The sequence below is a fragment of the Ruditapes philippinarum genome, unplaced genomic scaffold (assembly GCF_026571515.1).
Source record: "Ruditapes philippinarum isolate M1 unplaced genomic scaffold, ASM2657151v2 ctg2571_1_1_1_1, whole genome shotgun sequence".
Lineage (NCBI taxonomy): Eukaryota > Metazoa > Mollusca > Bivalvia > Venerida > Veneridae > Ruditapes > Ruditapes philippinarum.
In genome coordinates, this window is record NW_026864273.1 from 121,790 (window position 1) to 144,076 (window position 22,287).

Below are 22,287 nucleotides of genomic sequence, written 5' to 3' on the forward strand. Positions count from 1 at the left end.
CCAAAATGTAAGTCTCGCGCTCTAACCGATTGAGTTAAGCCGGCTGGCACCTAGCGACCTGGTTGTTGTGCTATGCATATCGTCTTATAATGGGCATTATTTGTACAAAATTATTTCATTTGTTACAACTTACAGAGCAGACACGAAGTGCCGACTTTTTTTTAAATTGACTTCGACAACAGTGAAACTGATCTTGGGGTAATGAGCTAGATGTTGCGCTCTTCACATGGACAGAAAATGTCGACCATTTATGCAAGGTTATGTTATGTAGCAGCACCAAAGTGTTACAGATGGACAGAGGGCCCATTCCATACCAAAATACCCCTGTTAAGCGGCAGGGGATTAATAACCTGTTATTTTTTATCATTTCATATATAATACAAGAAACAATCATGTTCAACTATTTAATCACATCATGAAACTGTTTTATCACAGAATTGTTGACATAAAAAATATGATGGTGATGTTAAAATAGCAATAAAACTCTTATATAATTGTTACAAGCATCTTGAATTCATTTTAGAAGAATTTCATACAACAAGCAACCAATGATAACTATGCCCCTTGCCATTAGACATATCTCTTCAGTCATCTGACAGACTATTGGCTTATTGGCAAACTCTTTTATAAGCTTAAAACATATCAAGAATGTGACCCATCAAAATATCCTCTTCATTACTGCTAACTGCTCAACATAAGAAAATGCAACGTGCGGTAATGAGCATGTAACTAACCTTAACTGGGTAAAGGACTATGGACTTTGACGGCCCATCTAGACCATCACTGAATCAAACTTATATATAATCATGATTATAATCATTTGTTTTCAACATCTTTAATCTTGTCATTACTATTTTCATCTTTCATTGTCGATTTTTGCCATTCTTTCTTCAACTTTTCTAGCATCTCTGCAGAAACACCTTTTTTAAGGAGTTTTTGTTCAACACTTTCCTTATCTTTTAATGCAGAGTCAGCTTCTATGTCAGTTTGTGTATTTACATTGTCCAAATCCTGTACATTTCCAGATGTTTCTTCTCCAGGAGAATCAAGTGTATCTTTTTTAAGTAAAGATCTGAAATATTTTTCTTTGACCTTTTGTTTCTTTTTTATTTTCTTTGGTAAAATATGCACCAAAGTATCGAGCTTGGGTATCTCTTTATCAGAACTTATCATACTTCCAAATACACGTACTTCTCCTTGGTCCATTACTGGACTCTGGTGCTCCATCTTATGCTTTTTTATCTCTTTTGATATTGTCAGTATCTTCTTTAAAGCCTCTAACTCTTCATCGTCCATTCCTACATATGCTTCATATTCATTCACTGTATCAGTTTCTGTATTTTCTGAAACATTTGGTGGTTCTTGGTTCCTTTCAATATTACCATCATTGTCACTAGAAAATATATTTGATGCGTAAGTACCAGCGATTGCATTATACTGTTTACTTTTCCCAGAAAATAGACTTTTCAGTTTATCCTCCTTTTTCACAGTTTTTGCTTCCTGGACCTCATCAAATTGCCACAAATTATGTCGTTTTTCTTCAGATTTGTCTTTTAAATTCAAATCTTTAGTTAATTCATCCATATCCTTCTGTTTTTCTGAATGTTTTGTATCTGTATAATTATCTTTAAATGGTAAAGGATCACTTAAATCAGTAAACTCGTAATCACTTTGTTCGATTCTTTCCAATTCTTTGTAAGCATTAGCAAATACTCTGTGCTTGTCATCATCTCTCTTAGGCTTTGGCTTAGGGGTGTATGCTTGCAGTGGACTCTGTTCTAAAAGTTTGTCGTCTGGCGGGACAGCGGCTGTTTTGTCATAAAGTTCATGAACAAGAGACGATTTACCTTTTGTCATTCCTTGGCTAAGATATGTTTGAATAATAGAGTCAAGTTTCATTCGAAGTTGTCTAACCTCGTCAGCATCAACAAACAAGTCCGGATATCTGTAACTATAGTAACAGAAAACATCATTTATTTATTGCATATTTATTTTTCATGCAAAATCATTTATTTATTGCATATTTATTTTTCATGCAAAATCTTAACCAGGAGTTCAACTAAGTGGTATAAATCATTAACAATGTACAGTTAAGAGAGGTCTTAGACAGTGCCCTAAAAATGATCCTAAATGTCCTATGTATTACCATAAGCAAACAGTAAATACTGTATTTATTACTGATTGTGCAGTATTTATCACAATATTTCCACTGCATGACTACTGCAGTAATGAGAATTTTTGCAAATTCTGACTACATTTTTGGTAATTTAGTGTTATGTAAGTGCTGTTTACACTGTGTAACTAACTTTCTTTGTTCACTTCACAATATTCTTTTTTTTAAAAAACAATTTTAAACTTTTCATGAAAACTAGAAATGTGTTGTCACGCAACGGATGCCCCCACATGCAACCAAAATTTCAAATATTATAATATTTAGTTCCAAATTTGTTTGCACAAATTATTTTTTCATTTTAAGTTCATAGCCCTTAAAACTATTCAATGTTAACACAAACCATTTTTATACAAAGTTCAAGGCACTGAAACTATTCAGTGTTAACCTTTCGTAAATTGCATATTTCATATTAATTTTGTAGCCAAAATAACGGCTACATACATTTCCACAAAAGGACGAGTGCTGAAACTGAAAATTCAAAATTTTTCCAACATTTAAGAAAGATAACTTTGTCCAAAACCATTGAACAATGATCAATATCAAACTTGAACTGCTTATTCTTAAGATGTATCTATATGTCAAATTTGAGTTGAATGTGTACCATTGGGAAGATAATGAATGACACTTAAAATTTCTGATTTTTTTTTCCAAAGTTCAAGAGGGATAACTCTGTCAGCTATCATCAAACCATTACCAAATTTGAAATTGACCAATGCATTCTTATGACATATTCATATCTTTAATTTGAGTTGAATATGTACAACTGTTGGGGAGATAAAAAATGTGAACTGAAAATTTCCTTTTTTTTTCAAAGTTAAAGGAGTTAACTCTGCCGAAAATTATTGAATCATGACCAAATTCAAACCTGGCCTGCGCATTCTTTTAACATATCCATATGTTAAATTTGAGTTGAATGTGTAATACTGTTGGGGAGATAATTAACGGAAACTGAAAATTTCATATTATTTTCAAAGCAAAAGGGGCATAACTTTGCCAAAAATCATCAAACCATGACCAAATTCAAACTTTACCTGTATTTTCTCATGACATATCCATATCTCAAGTTTATGTTGAATGTGTAATATAGTTTGGGGTATAATGAACGGAAACTGAAAATTTCATATTATTTTCAAAGTAAAAGGGGCATAACTCTGCAAAAAATCATTGAACCATGACCAAATTCGAACTTGACCTGTATTTTCTCATGACATATCCATATGCCAAATTTGAGTTGAATGTGTGCAACCGTTACTAAGATAATGAACTGAAACTGATGATGACGGAATGACAGAATGACGGAATAACAGAACAGGGTAACACTATATGCCCCAGCCATTATATGGCGGGGGCATAATTAACATGTCCAAAGGTATAACACTTTATAAGTATGACAAAACATTCTCCTGCTTGTTTGGCTATAATCTGACATTTTAAGTAATTACCTCAGCCACAAATAGATGTCAACAACATCAAATGCTCCCTCTAATTGTTCTAACTGAGCCATGGATCGGGGAATGACGAACGGGGCCCCCAGCATCCTACACAGCCAGTCATATGTCATCGGAACCCCTTTGCTCATTTCAGTGGCAATCTACAAAATAATACAACTATATAACAAACTATATAAATGGTCCATCCTTACCTTGTAAACAAATGACCCTTTACTTACTGAATTTATGTAATGTACTGCCCAAATTTGAATTTTGAACAATTTGTTCAAGGAATATAGATTATAATGTCAAAAAAACAAGAGCTGTCAGAGGAGTCAGCATGCTCGAAAAATATAATACTGGACACAGTAATTGAAGAAAAATTCAATTATAATATACAGTATAACTTGTCTATTAAGACACAAATACTGGGACTAGGATAAGGCAAGTTATGGATATTACAAGGATTATTTTAATTTTATTCAGAAGAAAAAAAATGTTTTAACATAATAAATTATATTTATTCATAATCTCTGTTTTTGATTTTAAAATACTGCTTTCATGTTCATCCACATAAAAGTCTTCCGAGACAATAATTCTATTACTGAAGAACACTTATTTGTCACATACCTTTACAAACATGACCTGAGCCATGCCTTTTTTAATCTTTAAAGGTGATGAACATAATGTACATCTTGTACGGAGAGGAAGTGGAACATGCTGTATTATCTCCCCTAGTTCTTTAAACTGCTTCAAGTTACACATAAAGTATATGTCGTCCAGTTTACACACGTGTACAAAAATGTCCTGAAATATTAAAATCAAAAGGTGAACACATCATGTGACAACAGCAATGGAAACCCTTAATTAAAAGCAAGATATTTAAGTCAGATGTGTACATACTTTTATGCAATGGTAAAAATGTCCCGATTTTTTTTTCAGTAACATTAAATTTAAATTACTGGATTCAGACCACTTGCTGGATAAAACCACATACTTGGGTGAATTTTATTTTGGCCTGGATCAACTGTCATTATTTGGGGAAAAATAATCTTTCTAACACAGCCAATTTTTACAGATGCTTGTGATATATTCACAGCAACAACATGGCCGAGCGGTTAACACATCATAATGATCGCTAGCTGCATGGTTTCAAACTCCTTCAAGGGCAAGTTCTTGTTTTCTTGAGCAACAAACTCATTGCTCAGTACTGGTTGATTCCAGGAACACTAATAGATTCCATATAAACCAACAAACAATAATAATTTTCTAGTTGGTCCCCCCCCCACCCCCAACTTACTGATTAGTCTTATAGATACTTATTCACATTATTCATTAGAGTATTCACGCGTGGGTATTGGAGCCCTTTGAAGGTACATGTATAATCATAATTTGCAGTCTTTGTTTTTATATTCCTTCTTTAGAAGAGCAGGAAGTGTGAACCATATTTCTCTATATTTTATGGTTACTATAGTGATATTTTGAATATTATCAATGAAATTACTAGAAATATTTTGAAATAGGATAATGTTGATTGAAATATTCATCATGTTAATTTTGTTTCTGTTAAGTTAAAATGCTTTACTCATCCACAGGTCTCATTCTAACTGCTTTTCTACATCTACATACAGAAACAAAACAATTTCCACCAAGGGGAGCAAATTTGATCAGCAGATGTGAAAACATGCATTGACAGCCAAACATAATTTATATCGACCAAATTAATTCCATTTTTCAAAATACTGTCTGACCTGAGCCTGTACAGCATGCAGACTGGCCTGGGCCTATACTCGTGGCAAATGCTGATCATTTTCAGTTTCAGCAGTTTAAGGGTCATGAACTACATGTACAATATAATGTATGTGATTTTTGGCCCACCAATGGATAAAATCCAGTAAACATAATAAATGTTGATAATGATGGAAGATGATAGATCAAATTATTTAAATCCTATGCAAGTCCATTTCCTTCACTTTCAAATGATTGTTTCTTATGTGAAAAATATGCATTATATTATTTATTCAGCCATAAAACAAATAAGTTCAAATATCAAACTTTAAAATAAACAGTATTTGTTTAAATATCTATTCAAGGCATAAAGTACTTACTAAAAGATTTGAGAGTGTAGCTTTCGGAAGATGATATGAAAACATCTCTATCATCTCTGTAGTCGGATGCATACCAGCTTTCTGAAAATATCACAAAATATAAATCTTGATTAAACCACATCAATCATAAGTTACATAATGGAATTGTTTTACAATTCTATTTCATAACTTCCCACAATTCAGTTACAGACTTCCTTACATTATATATTTATAATTATGCAAAATTTCTTGAATTTTGAAATTTAACTTCGCACTAACACAGTATAGGTCTTATAGTGACTTTCCAGCTATCCTAGTGGAGGAAGACCTCATGTGCATCTCCGTGCATTATTTCAAGCACAAACAGGAACCTGAGTACAACCACCAACTTTCCAATCACTCTTTGTTTACTTTGCGAAATACCTTAATTAACGTAAGTGCATAAATAATAAGGAGCATGTTGAATCCATAGAAAATATTATGCTTTTTATAGAATTATATTGTTTTTTGATACACTATTCATAATTAGAATTTGCATTAGTATGAATTTGTAATAATGTCACATAAACAGGTAAATACAGTATGACTGATATATAAAAACCTGGACTATATTCTTGGGTCATATTGTATAATTGATCTAAATTAAGCTATATTCTCCCATATATCCCGTCAGCAACTTGTATCCCTACTAGTATATCCCTTGTTCAAACACCCTTTGGACGATATATATTGTGCTAAGAATTAGGCAAGTATATTGTCTTAGCAATCTTTCACTATGATTCTAAAAAATTGCCATCACAAATGTTCACAACTGAAAATTAAAGTGCTCAGGTAAACTAATAATTAAGACTGTGAGTATATCAATCGGAACATAAATTCTTCTATTTTTGGTAACAATGATACATGTTTCAAACTCACTTCCAGTGGGGTCTTCTCTGTATTCACTATATTTTTCAGGACTTTAACGTCCTTGGGCCAGAAAGTGGTCACCTCCCCGTCCTCAAATTGTGTCCTAAATCTCCCCGCTCTTCCACCAATCTGCTGAGCTTGTGATGTAGACAGATAGCCCTGTTTGTGTCTATCATCTTCTTGTAATGAAAATTTCATCAATGAATAAAATATTATCCGTTTAATGGAACTGTAAAGAAAAGGAAATTCAAAATGTAAACACAAGATATGCAATACTACATTGATACCACACACTAAAGGGTAGACAACAGTGTACAAGTAAACCAAATTAGAAGATGAAAGATAAGAAATTTCAAAGTAGCTCACTTTCAATCATTTTTAAATGTGCAAGCTCAATATTATGTACATAAAATAGTGTGTTAGGTACAAATTTGAGGGTCTATAGCTAAAACAAATTCAATAGTCCAACAAGATACATATATAAACAATTCTTTCCTAGATTGCTGTCATGAATGATACTAAATATCAGCTACACACCAAATATCTAAACACTAGATGCAGTAGTTTCTTTGGAGGAAAATCTTAAAAGATATCTCAAAGACATGCTTTTTGTCTTGTGACCTACTTATGCATCAAACTAGAGCTATTTGTGTAACTTTTGTAAGGGTCCTAAAAACACCTATAAAGTAATTTCAACATAAATGTCATGTGGTCCAGTAGATGTTGTTACATTGAAGATTAAACTGTCGATAATGACAGACAACATGACATTTCAAAATGTCACCTATCAGGCTATGAGCACTGTACTCAGGAAATGTCACATCTAGAGCACTGTACTCAGGAAATGTCACATCTGGAGCACTGTACTCAGGAAATGTCACATCTATAGCACTGTGCTTAGTTGAGCAAAAAAATAAACAAGAACTGTCAGTAAGACAACAAGCTAGACTATTAATGTACTATTAGGAAATAATATTGAAATGTGAACTGGTCATGAAATGTTCTACTTGATAGTGTAATATGAAAATGTCTTTACAAGCTAAATTTGGGAGTGGGAAAAAGATAAGTCTACTGAATATTTATGTTGAAGTGGAACATTAATAATGTTGGTAATAAAAAAGCGCTAAGGAAAAAAACATATTATATTATTATCTTATTGCGGAGAGGGGGGGGGGGGATGAGGGCAAGAATAAGTTTTTACTCCATGGGTAAAGAAAACAAAGGGAAGTTACAAATAAATGTACATAATTTTGTCAAAATTCTGAATATAGTTAAATCCCATCGTCTGATAGTGGATATTGTGGTCACTTTCAAATAATCATAAGTTCAAGCAATATATCCATAGGTGTAAGATACTAGTGGGTGGTACAAAAAAATTAACCCAAATTCTACCTTGTAAAAGGGGCATAATTTTGTCAAAATTCTTGTCCCAAATTAAGTCCTCTTGTCTTAAAGTGAAGATAATGTGTAACTTAGCATAATGATATTATTTAAGTATTCCAAACTTCAAAAGTTTTTACCTCAAAGGGTGTAGGAAAGAAGTCACAAGTGGGGTGGTACATAATAACTAAACTGAAAACTGAAATTCTAAGTAGAATAAGGGGCATAATTTGAAAAAAATTCTCATTCTTAAAAAGATGATCATACACAACAATTCTAAGTTGCAAAGCAATACCTCTAAGAGTTTGAAAAAGTGGGTTGGTTTGAAAAACCTAACCAAAAGTGTTACATATATATGACAACACAGGTATCCAAGTGTGTAGAACAGCTCTATGTATCGTATAAATATAAAAGTTGAGCTAACAAAACTGCTTACAGGTTCAATCCCATTCCAACAGCATCTGTTGCTACAAGCACATCAGTGGGGTCATTTGGGTCATTAAATTTTCTTGACTGTACTATTTTTGTACCTTTGAAAAGAAAATAAGATGATACAATCATGATGGAGAAAAGTCTTTACTCTACTGTGACCAAACTTGTGTGAAAATAACATTAAAGCTTAAATTTGTTTAGTATTAAAATTGAACATCTTCAAGTCTGACATTTAACTTAAGGCATACTTTAAGGTCTCCATTTTATCTGTATCATGTGCTAAATACATTATACCGGGACAAAGTTTAAAATTCTTTTCCAAGCTGTAGCATAATCTTTTATATACTAAACATTATAGCTACTAATTTTGTGCAATAGATTTCCTGTTTTTTAAATAAGGAACACAACTTCACTGTCAATTCAAAGAATTGTAATATTAACACACCGAAATTCAAAGCCAACAGCACTCTTTTTTTATTTATAACATATGTAAAATTTAGTGATAACAACACTATCACAGTAAAATGGCTACATTTCCACTTCACTGGTTAAGGATCAAGTGGAAACTAGAGTAGAACTACCGACATGCCTCGGTTGATTCCTTATTTGGAGGAATCTTAACATGACAATTGTCCTAACAAGGCCTAACATTCAACAGTTTCGAGTCTTCTTAGATTGTAAGGATATACAAGCATGCCTGGCATTTTACTTGTTGTATAGATAAATCATTGTATCTTGTGATCATAGTCAAATATTAAAGTGAATTGGTCTTTAATAGCAGATCTGTAATATACTGTAATAAATAATTATTTTGAATAGTATTCAGTGTCATACGTGAAAAAAAATATATATATATGGATGTTGTTGGTAAGTGTCGGGTACATGATCCAAAATGACATATAAATATCAGACAGAAAATAAAGTGTTCTAGAATAAAGCATTATTATTCATCATATACATGTATATTATGCTCATACTAAATTACTTTAGAATTCTATCAACATTTTGTTTTCCAGAAATTAAAATATTTCATAAGAAAAATCCAAAATCATACATTTCTTTTTTGCTTTTATTTATATTTGAAACACTTATGACAAATGTGCCAATAGTAAACCAATCCACTTTAAATGTTTCAGAAAGTGTTCATGTTGTTTTCTTACCTGGTGGTAAATCTCCATATATGAGTGCAACATTATATCCCTTGGCACTAAGTATATTAGATATTCTGAAAATATCTTTCTTAGAAAAACATACAATACAGTCTCCTTTCTTGATATTGTCGAAGTTGCCTGAAATATACCAAAAAAATAATATAATAATCAGGTTACAAAACGTCAATTAAGTCAAAATCCATGCCTGTTTTATGGAAGGGGAGGTTTCAAAAATAGAAAGACATAATCCAGAAAATAGATTTATCACATAAACCGCGGCACAGGAGAGAAATAAAGCCATTTAATAACAAGAGGGCCATGATGGCCCTGAGGTCGCTCACCTGTATATAGGCCCCCCCCCACCCCCCCCCCAATGTTGCAGAGCCAATTTAACCCAAGGGCTTTTATTTGCACAAACTTGGTAGACACCCATAAGAAGATGTTTCATGCTAAACATTTAAGCTCTAGCTCATTGGGCTTTTTAAAAGAAGATTTTTTTTAAGTTTTTACTTTACACATATAGTTAAAAACAATGACACCCCTGGGGCCGGGCCAGTTTTGACCCCAGGGCTTTTATTTGAACAAACTTTGTAGGCACTTACTAGAAGATGTTTCATGCTTAATATCTAAACTCTAGCTATTTGGGTTTTTTCAAAGAAGATTTAAAGTTTTTGCTAAACACATATAAAGAAAATCAATGACCCCCGGGGCGGGGCCAATTTTGACCCCTGGGCTTGTATTTGAACAAACTTGGTAGACACCTATTAGAACATGTTTGATGCTCAATATCTTAGCCATAGCTCTTTGAGTTCTTTAAAAGAAGATTTTTTAAGTTTTTACTATATGCATATAGGGAAAATCAATGACCCCCCGGGGCGGGGCCAATTTTCACCCCAGGGCTTTTATTTGAACAAACTTGGTAGACACCCATTAGAACATGTTTCATGCTAAATATCTTAGCTCTAGCTCTTTGGGTTCTTTAAAAGAAGATTTTTTAAGTTTTTACTATATGCATATAGGGAAAATCAATGACCCCCCGGGCGGGGCCAATTTTGACCCCAGGGCTTTTATTTGAACAAACTTGGTAGACACACACTAGAAGATGTTTCATGCCAAATATCTAAGCTCTAGCTCTTTGAGTTCTTTAAAAGAAGATTTTTAAGTTTTTATTATATGCATATAGGGAAAATCAATGACCCCCGGGGCGGGGCCAATTTTCACCCAAGGGCTTTTATTTGAACAAACTTGGTAGACACCCATTAGAACATGTTTCATGCTAAATATCTTAGCTCTAGCTCTTTGGGTTCTTTAAAAGAAGACTTTTTAAGTTTTTACTATATGCATATAGGGAAAATCAATGACCCCCGGGGCGGGCCAATTTTGACCCCAGGGCTTTTATTTGAACAAACTTGGTAGACACTCACTAGAAGATGTTTCATGCCAAATATCTAAGCTCTAGCTCTTTGAGTTCTTTAAAAGAAGATTTTTTAAATTTTTACTATATGCATATAGGGAAAATCAATGACCCCCGGGGCGGGGCCAATTTTCACCCCAGGGCTTTTATTTGAACAAACTTGGTAGACACCCATTAGAACATGTTTCATGCTAAATATCTTAGCTCTAGCTCTTTGGGTTCTTTAAGCGAAGATTTTTTAAGTTTTTACTATATGCATATAGGGAAAATCAATGACCCCCCGGGGCGGGGCCAATTTTGACCCCAGGGCTTTTATTTGAACAAACTTGGTAGACACTCACTAGAAGATGTTTCATGCCAAATATCTAAGCTCTAGCTCTTATGGTTTTTTAAAAGAAGATATTTAAAAGAAGATATTTAAAGTTTTTTCTTTTGGTTGCCATGGCAACCAGAGTTTTGCATGGAATTAAATTCTTTGAACAATTTTTAAAGGTGACCACCAAAGGAACATTCCTGTGAAGTTTGGATGAAATTGGCTTAGTGGTTTATGAGGAGATATCATTTAAAGTAAAAGTTTACGGACGGACGGACGGACGGACGCCGGACGAAAAGCGATCACAAAAGCTCACCATGTCACTTTGTGACAGGTGAGCTAAAAACGATATTACACTAGTGTAATAACACTTTGATGTGACGTCATTTGCGCAGATGTACTAAACATAGCGTTGAAGCACGCTAATGTTAGCATTACACTATTGACGTGTCCATGAAAATGACTCTTTTAACAGTTTACCGTTCTTATCTTTTATATGGGATAAATAGAATATTATATTCCTGTAGATTAAATACTAAATTTATTGAACTTGTTGTATATGTATAAAACAATATTATGCTCGCCAGAGGCTGGCATAATATGATTTTAATAAATTTAGTATTAAACCTACTCTCATTAGATATCCTCTATATATGATTCAACAGTAAAATGTACCAAACAGCAGATATGTTAAATGTAGCATCATTTTTGTAATGAAGTTTAAAAATATCTCACTTGTCAGACTTTGAAAAGAAAAACAAAGGGCTGTAAATTACATAAAAAAACATTTATAAACTATACAGATTACAATATCCTGATCATCAAATAAATACAGAAGTTTAGCATTATGACTGTTGATTTTTCACATTGATACTTTAATGGTCATATTCATGGTGACTTTCCAGCCTTACTGGCAGTGTAAGACCCCAGGTGCCTCATCCTGCATTATTTCTGGCAGAAGCATAAGAACCACCACCATTACGTAATCAACATTAGGTAATCTAGCTGCGTAGCTTCCAGGCATGAACAATTTAATGTCCCTTGTAGGATTCTTATCAACAGCTGTGAGTGGTAAGTGGTTTTGAGGTCTAAGAACTCTGAAGTACTCAGCCAGGGACACATTACGAAAGTACTTAATGTATTGTCATAAAATTATTTTATTTAATAAACATTGCTTTGTAGAACAAGAAAATGAAACTTGAAATAAAATGAGGTAAAGAGCTCTGTGTCAGCCACTACTTACCAACAGCAGCATCCAGGTATGTTAAACTTGTCAACCTCTTATACTCTCGTACCTGTAAATAGACATATATGTTCATGTATATCATATTTAACCACCTGAATTTCTTAAATTCCAGTTACCACTGATTTTTATATTTATTTTACAACAAGCCATGCCATTTTAAATGGGAAACATCGGCATGTTAACCATAACAGAATTAGAAAGTTTAAAAGAATAAGAAAATTTAACAGCCATGTTTAAACATTTACTTTATAAAGATGTTAGTATACATAAATTATTATACAATGTAAATGTCCCTATAGTATATAATGCCATACCTGCATTAAAACGTTAATACAATTTTTATATTTGATTAATTTATTATTCTAAAATTTGATATTTGATAGTACTGATAATTGCTTTACATGCAGCCTCTTTTGTAATGTAAAATGAATATCTTGTACATGTGTTACAGCCGTAGTCATGATAATGACCATTTGTGTTACAATCCCTCAATAAATGATGATTAAATCGTCCCTATACACATCTTCATATTTTTATCTAAACTTTGACCTCTATGTGTGACCTTGACCTTGGCTGCAGGGACCTGAATTTTGTGCGCGACACTCCGCCTCACAATGGTGAACATTTGTGCCAAGTTATATTGAAATCCCTCTATGCATGTGGAAGTTTTGCTCCGGACAAGCGTTTTTCAATGAGCTCTAAGTGTGACCTTGACCTTTGACCTAGAGACCTAGTTCATGTGCGTGACATGGCTTCTGATAATGGTGAACATTTCTATGAAATTTCATTAAAATCCCTCCATGCGTGTAGGAGATATGCTCCGGACAAAATCTGGATATTTCATCATCTTTAGTGACCTTGACCTTGTATATATTGACCTAAATTATATCTATCACAGCCATAGTCTTGATAATGACCATTTGTGTTACAATCCCTCCATAAATGATGACTAAATGGTCCATATACACATCTTCATATTTTTATCTGAACTTTGACCTCTATGTGTGACCTTGACCTTGGCCGCAAGGACCTGAATCTTGCGCGCGACACTCCGCCTCACAATGGTGAACATTTGTGCCAAGTAATATTGAAATCCCTCTATACATGTGGAAGTTTTGCTCCGGACAAGCATTTTTCAATGAGCTCTAAGTGTGACCTTGACCTTTGACCTAGAGACCTGGTTCATGTGCGCGACACTGCTCCTCATAGTGGTGAACATTTCTATGAAGTTTCATTAAAATCCCTCCATACATGTAGGAGATATGCTCCGGACAAAATTGGACGCCGCCCGCCCGCCAGGGGCGTTCCCATAATACGTCCCGTTTTTCAAACGGGCGTATAAAAAGTCAATGGTTATAATGGAAGTTTTACCTCAAAAGAATCATGAGTAGTATACAGTAAATTTTTCACAAGATTTATAGCTGTTTCTTCACCGCACACATGCACTTCCTTGGCAGCAATACCAAGCAATGCTCGCGTCCATGACCATCCTCTCTGTAGATCTCCAATCATTTGTATTTCATCTATAACTGCTACATCATCTGTTGTATATAAAACAGTTACCTTAATTCTACAGCAACCTTTATCTAGACTATTGTAACCTTAATTCTGTAGCAACATTTATTCTGACCTTTATTCTATAGTAACTTTTACTCTTAGTACAGTAACCTTTTTTCTGACCTTTTTTCAACAGTTACCTTTAATCTAACCTTCATCCTTAAATAACTTCTTGCAACCTTTATTCAAAAGTAACCTATATTCTACAGAAATCTTTATTCTACAATAACTTTTAATTCTAAAGTAACCTTTATGAGATGGTCTGTTTTGGTCTGAGAATGTCTTCTAAGTTTTTAGGCAGCTCAAATTGCATTCTGGCAATTTTGGCCTCTAGTCGACTCAGAAAACCCTGCATACACATTCAGCAGGTTAACAATTATTTAAACAAACTTACATTCCTGGGTAAGACTTGTCATTTCAACAGTGCAAGCTACATGATCAGACGCTGACCCATCCTCATTGGCAAAACTTCTCGTCTCCCCAGTTATCAAATCACAATCAACTTCCTGAAACAACAAAATGCATCTTCTTTGACATGACAGGACTGAGAATATTTTTCCGAAATGTGGGTATCATTTGATAAAAGCCTATACTAATAACTTGTGATTATTCCCTCACTCCGATTTTCAAAAGTAATCAGTTTTATTGTGTAAAATAACCCAAAAATGAAAGTGTTGCAACATTTGTCACTAACAGCACAAAAATCACTTTTCATTATTTTTAATTATGAGCATATTTCATTATTACATGTACCTTTGCAGATTTTTCAATTTTAAGTGCTTCACTTGGTCAATGTTTAGTTTAAAATTATATATTTTAGGCTTTTTGACCTCAGCAGAGCTCATGTTTTTATTTATTTATTGTTTTTTTACAAAATCAGTAAAGTAAAATACCATTCCTGTTAAGTTTGGCAAAAATTTACCAACAATTTCAAGATGACAGACAATGGACTGCGTTCAGTTGTGTCAATATTGACCGCAAGGCACATATACTGAACTTTTTGTAGATAGGAAACCAAACAACGCAACAGAAGCAATAAATTTGTATAAAAGCTCCTCATCTTATAGTCTGTGACGAAAAAAATTAAAATTTTATATATTTCATTTCTTAAATCCATGTTTAGCTTCTGTGACTTATTAAAACATACTGTGACTTTGTATTTAAATCCATGTTCAATTGTTACCTTCAAAATACCAGAAAACAACCCATTGATTATTCCAGAGAGATTTTATCAAAATCTACCCAGCAGTTTAGGCAATGTCATATTTTTCAAATAAATTGTGGATTAACAACACGACAGGAGACAGAAACTAGGCAATAACAGAAGCATAGATTGGAGCACATTTCAGCACAGTTTAACAATGGACCTTTCCGGTGTTTAAAGTTTTATGTAAATTGGCTAACTTGTTATCCAATTGCTACACTGAGATAATACATAGTCAATGGTTGACCTGGTTTGCACCAGAAAGAACATGTGATTATGTTTGTGATACTGTTTGTGAGCAGTTGACCTAGCAATGAATGGAAAAGGTGTGGCTAAATGTTCCGCTATGAAAAACTGGAAAGGTTCATTTGAATGAAACCTTAAACACTCACAGCATCTCTACATTTGTCATAGACTTCCATAGCAAGCAGCCTAAGAGGTCCACAGTATACCCCTGACTTGGACTCCATAAAACGCTTCAATGCATGGTATGTTTTTCCACTGTTGGTAGGTCCTGCGTGAAATATAATTTTCCTTTGTATAGATCTGGCTAAAGGATACCTGCATCAAAATATAAGATGTGCAACCAAAAACAAGACAAAACAACACTTGTAATCATATTAACAATAAATTTTTGGTGATAAGATGGACAGCATGGTTTAAATTATGCTAAAATTGACAAAGCATTCTATAAGTACAATGTATCAAACATAACTGTAAAATGCTACATCATTCTGGATTTAAACTCCCTTGTAACTTGTTCTAAAAACTTGAACACCTCTAAAAATGCAGCAACAAATATGACTTGCCAAAGTTGAAACATGTTGCTACTCACATGTCAGGCCAAGTTAGCATCTGTTTCGGATCACAATGCAAAAATCATAATTTTTTCTACTTAGAAAAAATAGAACAATTTGTGTACAAGATGTTTAAATATCATAAAAAGTTGTCCATTTGAAGCCATAAAGACAATACTGGCTCAGAATTCTTAAAATGTTATAATCTTTACATTACATAATTATATGCTCTCCATAAGTTATTCAAGAAACCGGTAAAAAAAACCCAAAGGTGTCATCTAAAAAATACTTCTTTGAAAAATTTTAACCTCAACCCTGCAGCAACCCATACAACCACTGTAGATATAGATCAGGCAGCACAATCATGCATTGTTCTCTACTCAGGACTTATTTTGAAATTTTCCCCTAAAAACGATGAATGGTTTTGTCCAGGCTGAAAGATGGACCAGTCCATTTATGATATGGTGAGGGTTAAAGCAGAATTAACAAGCAAATTTGTTAAATTTATATCGCCCACCGAGTACTGGTTATAACTAACACAATAACTGGAGACATAAGGCTTTATTTATATATTTATCATGGCATGCAAATTTCCTTTTTGTATTGTCTTGTTGAAATAAATCCAGCAATATTGCTCTATATGCATACTGCACAACTAATCAAGGGCCATAACTCTGACTTGATAGGTCTGACTGGAACAAGGCAAAGATATGCCCATCTACCCTGGTACTGATGGTTCCCATCAAGTATAGTTGAATTCCAACCAGAAGTGGCAGAGAAATAGTGCAGAAATATAATTTGGACAGACAACGCCAAAACAATATCTCCCTCCCTATTCCATCGGCAGGGGATAACAAAACATACAAACAGGCTACTTATCATAAAATATGTCTGCTTACCATGCACTAGGTTCTGTTAGATCACTAATTTTTTGAAGGTCCTCTATACAATCAAGGTGAGGAAATACGATCTTTGTATGTTCCAAGAAGAATGGAAACAAATCTGAAACATGACCTACAAAAAACATGTATAAATGCTTTATAAATAATCATTCTCAACAGTAAAGGAAAATTCTTTGTATAATTTTTTTATATAATAATAAACATTTCATCAATTTCATGTATACTACCTTTATTTGTAATATTACAATTTGGCCAGCCTTAAAAATATATTTGATTTTTTGGATTTCAAAGAAATGATATTGTTAATGCTAAGCATTAAATCTACTATTTCAAAGTTTTATTCATTAAACACTCTGGGTTGAATCTAAAAACATTAGACAATACAATTCTCACCAGCTTATAAATAAAAGAAAACATTTTTTTTGGAACTCTGTGAATAATCTAAAGATATTAACTTGCTAATATTAACTATCATTGCCAGTGCAAGAAGTGTTATATTTTTTATTTGAAATTAAGTAAAAATTGCATGAAAAGTGTGATTTGTTTTCAATTACAAAACTAGAAATTTTCCAAGGATCACTTTAAATTCATTTGATAAAAGGCTCACACATAGTAAACAGTGGTTAATACATCAGACTAGTTATTCAAGGATTGCTGACCGCCTGGGTTCAAATATTTCAGGGGCAAGCCGTTGTTTCTTTGAGCAAGAATTTTTACATTCATTGCTTAGTACTGGTTGGTTCCAGGAAAGGATTCTTGAGTGTTTCAATAAGCTTATTGCTTCCAACATAATCAAACTAAAATAAATTTGTATAAACTAAAAGGCTCACATAACTATTTTTCATTTAAACATTTTCTACCAGACAGAAGGTTCTCTAAGAGGAATTCTCTTACTGGGTATTATTTTTTAATCGATTTTCAGTTACCAATATCTGTACCAGTTAAAATTGATAAAGATCCTGTATGTTGTACCACACTTACGTGAAATTTTATATATGTATATAATTATACTTTCTTATACTTCTTAAACAATTTTCAAACATCAAAGAATATGTAAAATATGTACTGCAAATATTTGTTCACATTATATGTAATCATAATTTGACTTAGACTTTATAGAAAATAAATTTCTAATTACCTCCCTTTATTAACATAAATGTAAATTCGGTAATATATTTACAAATAATGTTTTTTGGAACTTACAATATTGATAAATCTTCATTTGAGATTATATTCATGATATAAAACCATAAAAATATTGAGTTACAGGATCTTTAAGACAACTTTTTTTACCATGCTTCTCTACAAGATCTCTGAATACTATATGCAGCTCTACAGGGAGTTGTGTTGAATTGACACAGTACTTTCTAAAAGACGTCATGGCTGACTCAAAAATCTCTCCTGTAAAAAAGCAACAGAATAACAAAAAGGCGTGTAAAAAACATCCTTGACACGAGCATAAATCAACAATATTATCAGAATATTGGAAAACTATTACAGAGAGTATTACAAAAATTGCAAATAAATTTCTGAATTCTGATTGACATAAACACTTTGTATTCTCTGTATGCCTTATATATCAAGAAGAATGGGAAAACACACAAATAACAATGTATTTCTATATTGTAGGCATGCATATGAAAATTATTATTATTGCTTTTTGCTCCTTATGGTATTTTTGGTTTTGTTTTATGTCACAACACAGTAGAAGTCAGCTGTACACAACATTTACACATGCATACATGTTTGTTTTGTTTTTCTGGGTTTTTTTTTACAATTTTTATTATATCTCTGCAGTGGAACAACCAACCTGGCTTTCATAGAAAACTGACCAGTAATCATGGCAAGTGACTGACAACTAATCCAACACAAATACTGAATCAGCAGTAAGACAAAATGACCAACTTTGATCAACTGTCATAGAGAAATTATACCTCTCAGGGGGATTAAACTGCTGTATTACTTATCCAATGACTACCAAATTCAAAACAGGAAAAATTTCATTATATAAATTCAAGTTATAGGGTTAAACTGTTTACCTTCTATTCTATGTTGGCTGGCAAGCAAACCCAATGAGTTATCCATATAAAAAGACTTTATAATCTGTGCCTTTTCCTCTATAATTAAAAACAACAATTTGTCAGTTATAGTATAATATGAACAATAGCTGTCGATAGGACAGCATGCTCGACAACTTGACTAAAATAACAGCCTGGATAAGGTAAGAATTACCAAATCGGTACATGACATTAAATACTGAATATTGTACACCAAAGAATTTTATAAAGTTCACAAAGGGCCTTATTTCATTCAAAATCTACGCACAAGTTATGAATCTTGGTAAGTGACCATGAATTCTGGTAAGTGACCATGAATTCTAATTCAAAAAGCATGAATCAGGTTTCAAGTGAATACAATCAGTAGTTTTATGAAAGATTAATGTAACAAAATAATGATGCAAGCAAAATTTTAAACAAAGAACTATCTAAATTCACAAAGGGCGCCTGCCACATGCTTTCTTTAACATGCTGAAGAAATTTTGCAGATACATTAAATTCACTTTGATGTTAAGAAATATTCTATAGTTTTCTTTCTTAAGAAACAATTGACAAGACTTTGTTACATAAAGTTAAAACAAAAATGTTTTGGACTCTAGGACATCTATTCCAGGACTGGGTCGAATTTAGCACAGACACTTGGGGTTATGTGCGTGGCTCCCCTTCTTGATCCGCACTTGTATACACCATGCCTATTTTTATCGTGCAAACCGTACGTCAAAATATTTTTGCATATTATTACGACCTGGTCACATGTCTTGAACATAAAACTTGTTTTCCGCTATTTTAACCACGTTTAAAAAAGTCCCTAAAATATCATAATTTCATAAAGATAACAACGTACGCTTTCCTTTGATGTGAGACGACTGGAATGAGTTTCGGCACTGTTTTGCGCTTTCATTTTCATGCCGAGAACCAAAACCCCGCAGCGGTTACTTCCCCTAATCAGTACAGAAACCAAGTCAAGAAGACTGACGGATAGGGCCGAGTAGTTGCAATTGAATTTCTTTTTCCCAGCGATTTTCCCGCTGTTATTTACGGGAAACATTCCAGTCGTCATGAATTCATAAAGAAGCATGCGACACGGTTAGGAAAATGTAATTAAATGTGCAAAGCTTGGAAGAAAGGTGCGATCTGATAATAACATGCATTTGTTTATTAAAGGAATATATGCATAGACTGATTTACACTAGAAATAAATGACATGCGATAACATAAATACATGAAACATATGTAGGTCAGTTGTGTTTACATTTCGAAGCTTGGTATCTTCAGGATATTGAAGCGTTGGTAAAAAATTGACTTTTTTAAAACGTTATGAAATTCTATTCAAACTTGTTCACGTGTTAGACACTTAACCGTCTCATACTAATATAAGCACAAATTTAAAACTAATTCTTGTAATAAACAATACTTTTAGTTTTTAATATTCAGGGGCAGATAAGGGCGGGTCCATACTCCAAGTGTCTGTTGAAGTTAGGGCAATTGACGATAGCTGAATTTAGATATCTTAATTTGTACCTTTTGTCAGTTTCCCGGCTAATTCTGTTCCTATATCTTCATTTTCTCCACTTTTTAATACTGGATCAACTGTTAATGGTGCAAACAAAGTTTTATCCTCTGTAGGCTTTTTAATTCGTTCTTTGATGGTGGGACGTTTCAAGCCAGAAGATGGAGAAACTCTTCTTGGTTTGGCATGTAATTTTAAGTTTTTGGTAGCATGTAATTTACCAGGCTTCCGAATTGGACTTTTGTCTCTTTTGCTACTACTATATCGCCTACTGATATGATCATTAATGCACATACAATTACAAACAGTTTGTGCACGTGCAATCGACAATTTCGATGACAGAACTCGAACGTCGCGAAAACGTATTCCAAACATGATTTTTCTATCAAAATCGTATTGTCAGCAATAGAATCAATTATTTATCGTTTACCTCATAGCACTCCTTAACTCATAACATCTTTTCGAGCGAAACAACCGATCAAGAAGCTCAAAAACACCTTTTTTCAGTTTGACTTTCAATAACAAACTACACGTTTTTTTGTTTTTTTTGTTACGCAAACTCGATTGCTTTTCAATTTCACGAACTGGTAAACATCATTTCGCGAATGGTAAACTCCATTTCGCGAAATGGATTTTTCGCCTCCGGGAAAAATTGAAACTTACAAATAAATCAGTTTTTAAAATAAACAAGTTTATCACACATCCGATTGTGCCGATTTTGCGACTCCGTAAATATGGTATTGCACGGCCGTGCATATATTTTGACGTGACGTCATTAGCGTTATACAAACATAGTGTAAAGACGCGCTTTATATTAAATGTTAGCGTTATACTGTAGGCGCGTCAAAAAATGACTCTTATTTCACTTTAAACGGTCTTTATTTTTGGTATGCGATAAATAGAATACTAAATTCGTGTAAGTTCATTTCTGAATTTATTGCACTCGTTGAATAAAAATATATTATGCTCGCCAGAGGCTCGCATAATATAATTTTATTCAACTCTGCAATAAATTCAGTATTGATCGAACTTACACTCATTTAATATCCTCTATATAACTTCTTTAAAGGAGCTCCACTGAGAAAAATAAAGCCTTAAAACATAAAATTTGAAATTCTTGCATAGATCAATTTTATATAAAATGAAAGAATCTCCAAAAGATAATAAAGAAATATAGATCTACTCAGATTCAAATTGGAAATCTATTATTTACACGAGTTTAGCATGATTTGAGGGAACAACGCTTTTTTGCCATTTTTACACAATAAAAATAACTATTTTAGGAAAACGGAGTGAGTGAATGATCTGAAATTTGCACAGAAGTTTTACGTCTAGACCTACATCAAATGGTTCACAAGTCTTCAAAAATATTTCCAGTCCCTTCATGTAAAAAAAACTCAGTGGAGTCCCTTTAACAGTTTTATAATTTTTACTGGATCAAGCCTGCTTATTCTACCGCATAATCAATGTAGAAAATGTTTCTTTGGTGAAAAAAATCAGTATTTTTAATTAAGTGAAAACATATGTTATAACAGTCAGAAATTCCAAGGTCACGTGGTAAAGGCATTGTGGGGGCGGTCCAATTTTATATCGAAAAAATGAATAAAAGAAAATATATAACACGATTTGTACTGTACATCAAGACATTAAAATTAACAGATTACTTTCATTTAAAGGTGTACAACATATATTCATATTATAACTTTTTTGATTTCCCTTACGCTC

The 22,287-nt window shown here is 33.1% G+C and overlaps 1 protein-coding gene across 1 annotated transcript; it reads right to left on the reverse strand.

Moving 5' to 3' along the window:
• Window positions 1-390: 390 nt before the first annotated feature.
• Window positions 391-21,104, reverse strand: LOC132725028 (ATP-dependent RNA helicase SUPV3L1, mitochondrial-like). The gene is made up of 15 exons (XM_060710015.1): window positions 20,574-21,104; window positions 19,035-19,112; window positions 18,289-18,396; window positions 16,993-17,107; window positions 15,689-15,857; window positions 14,487-14,598; window positions 13,907-14,076; window positions 12,533-12,584; window positions 9,572-9,700; window positions 8,416-8,509; window positions 6,609-6,828; window positions 5,712-5,792; window positions 4,234-4,410; window positions 3,616-3,764; window positions 391-1,951 (listed from the first exon to the last, which is right to left on the reverse strand). The coding sequence occupies exons 1-15, from the start codon at window positions 20,935-20,937 to the stop codon at window positions 817-819; spliced, it is 3,153 nt and encodes a 1,050-aa protein (XP_060565998.1). The 5' UTR covers window positions 20,938-21,104; the 3' UTR covers window positions 391-816.
• Window positions 21,105-22,287: the final 1,183 nt, after the last annotated feature.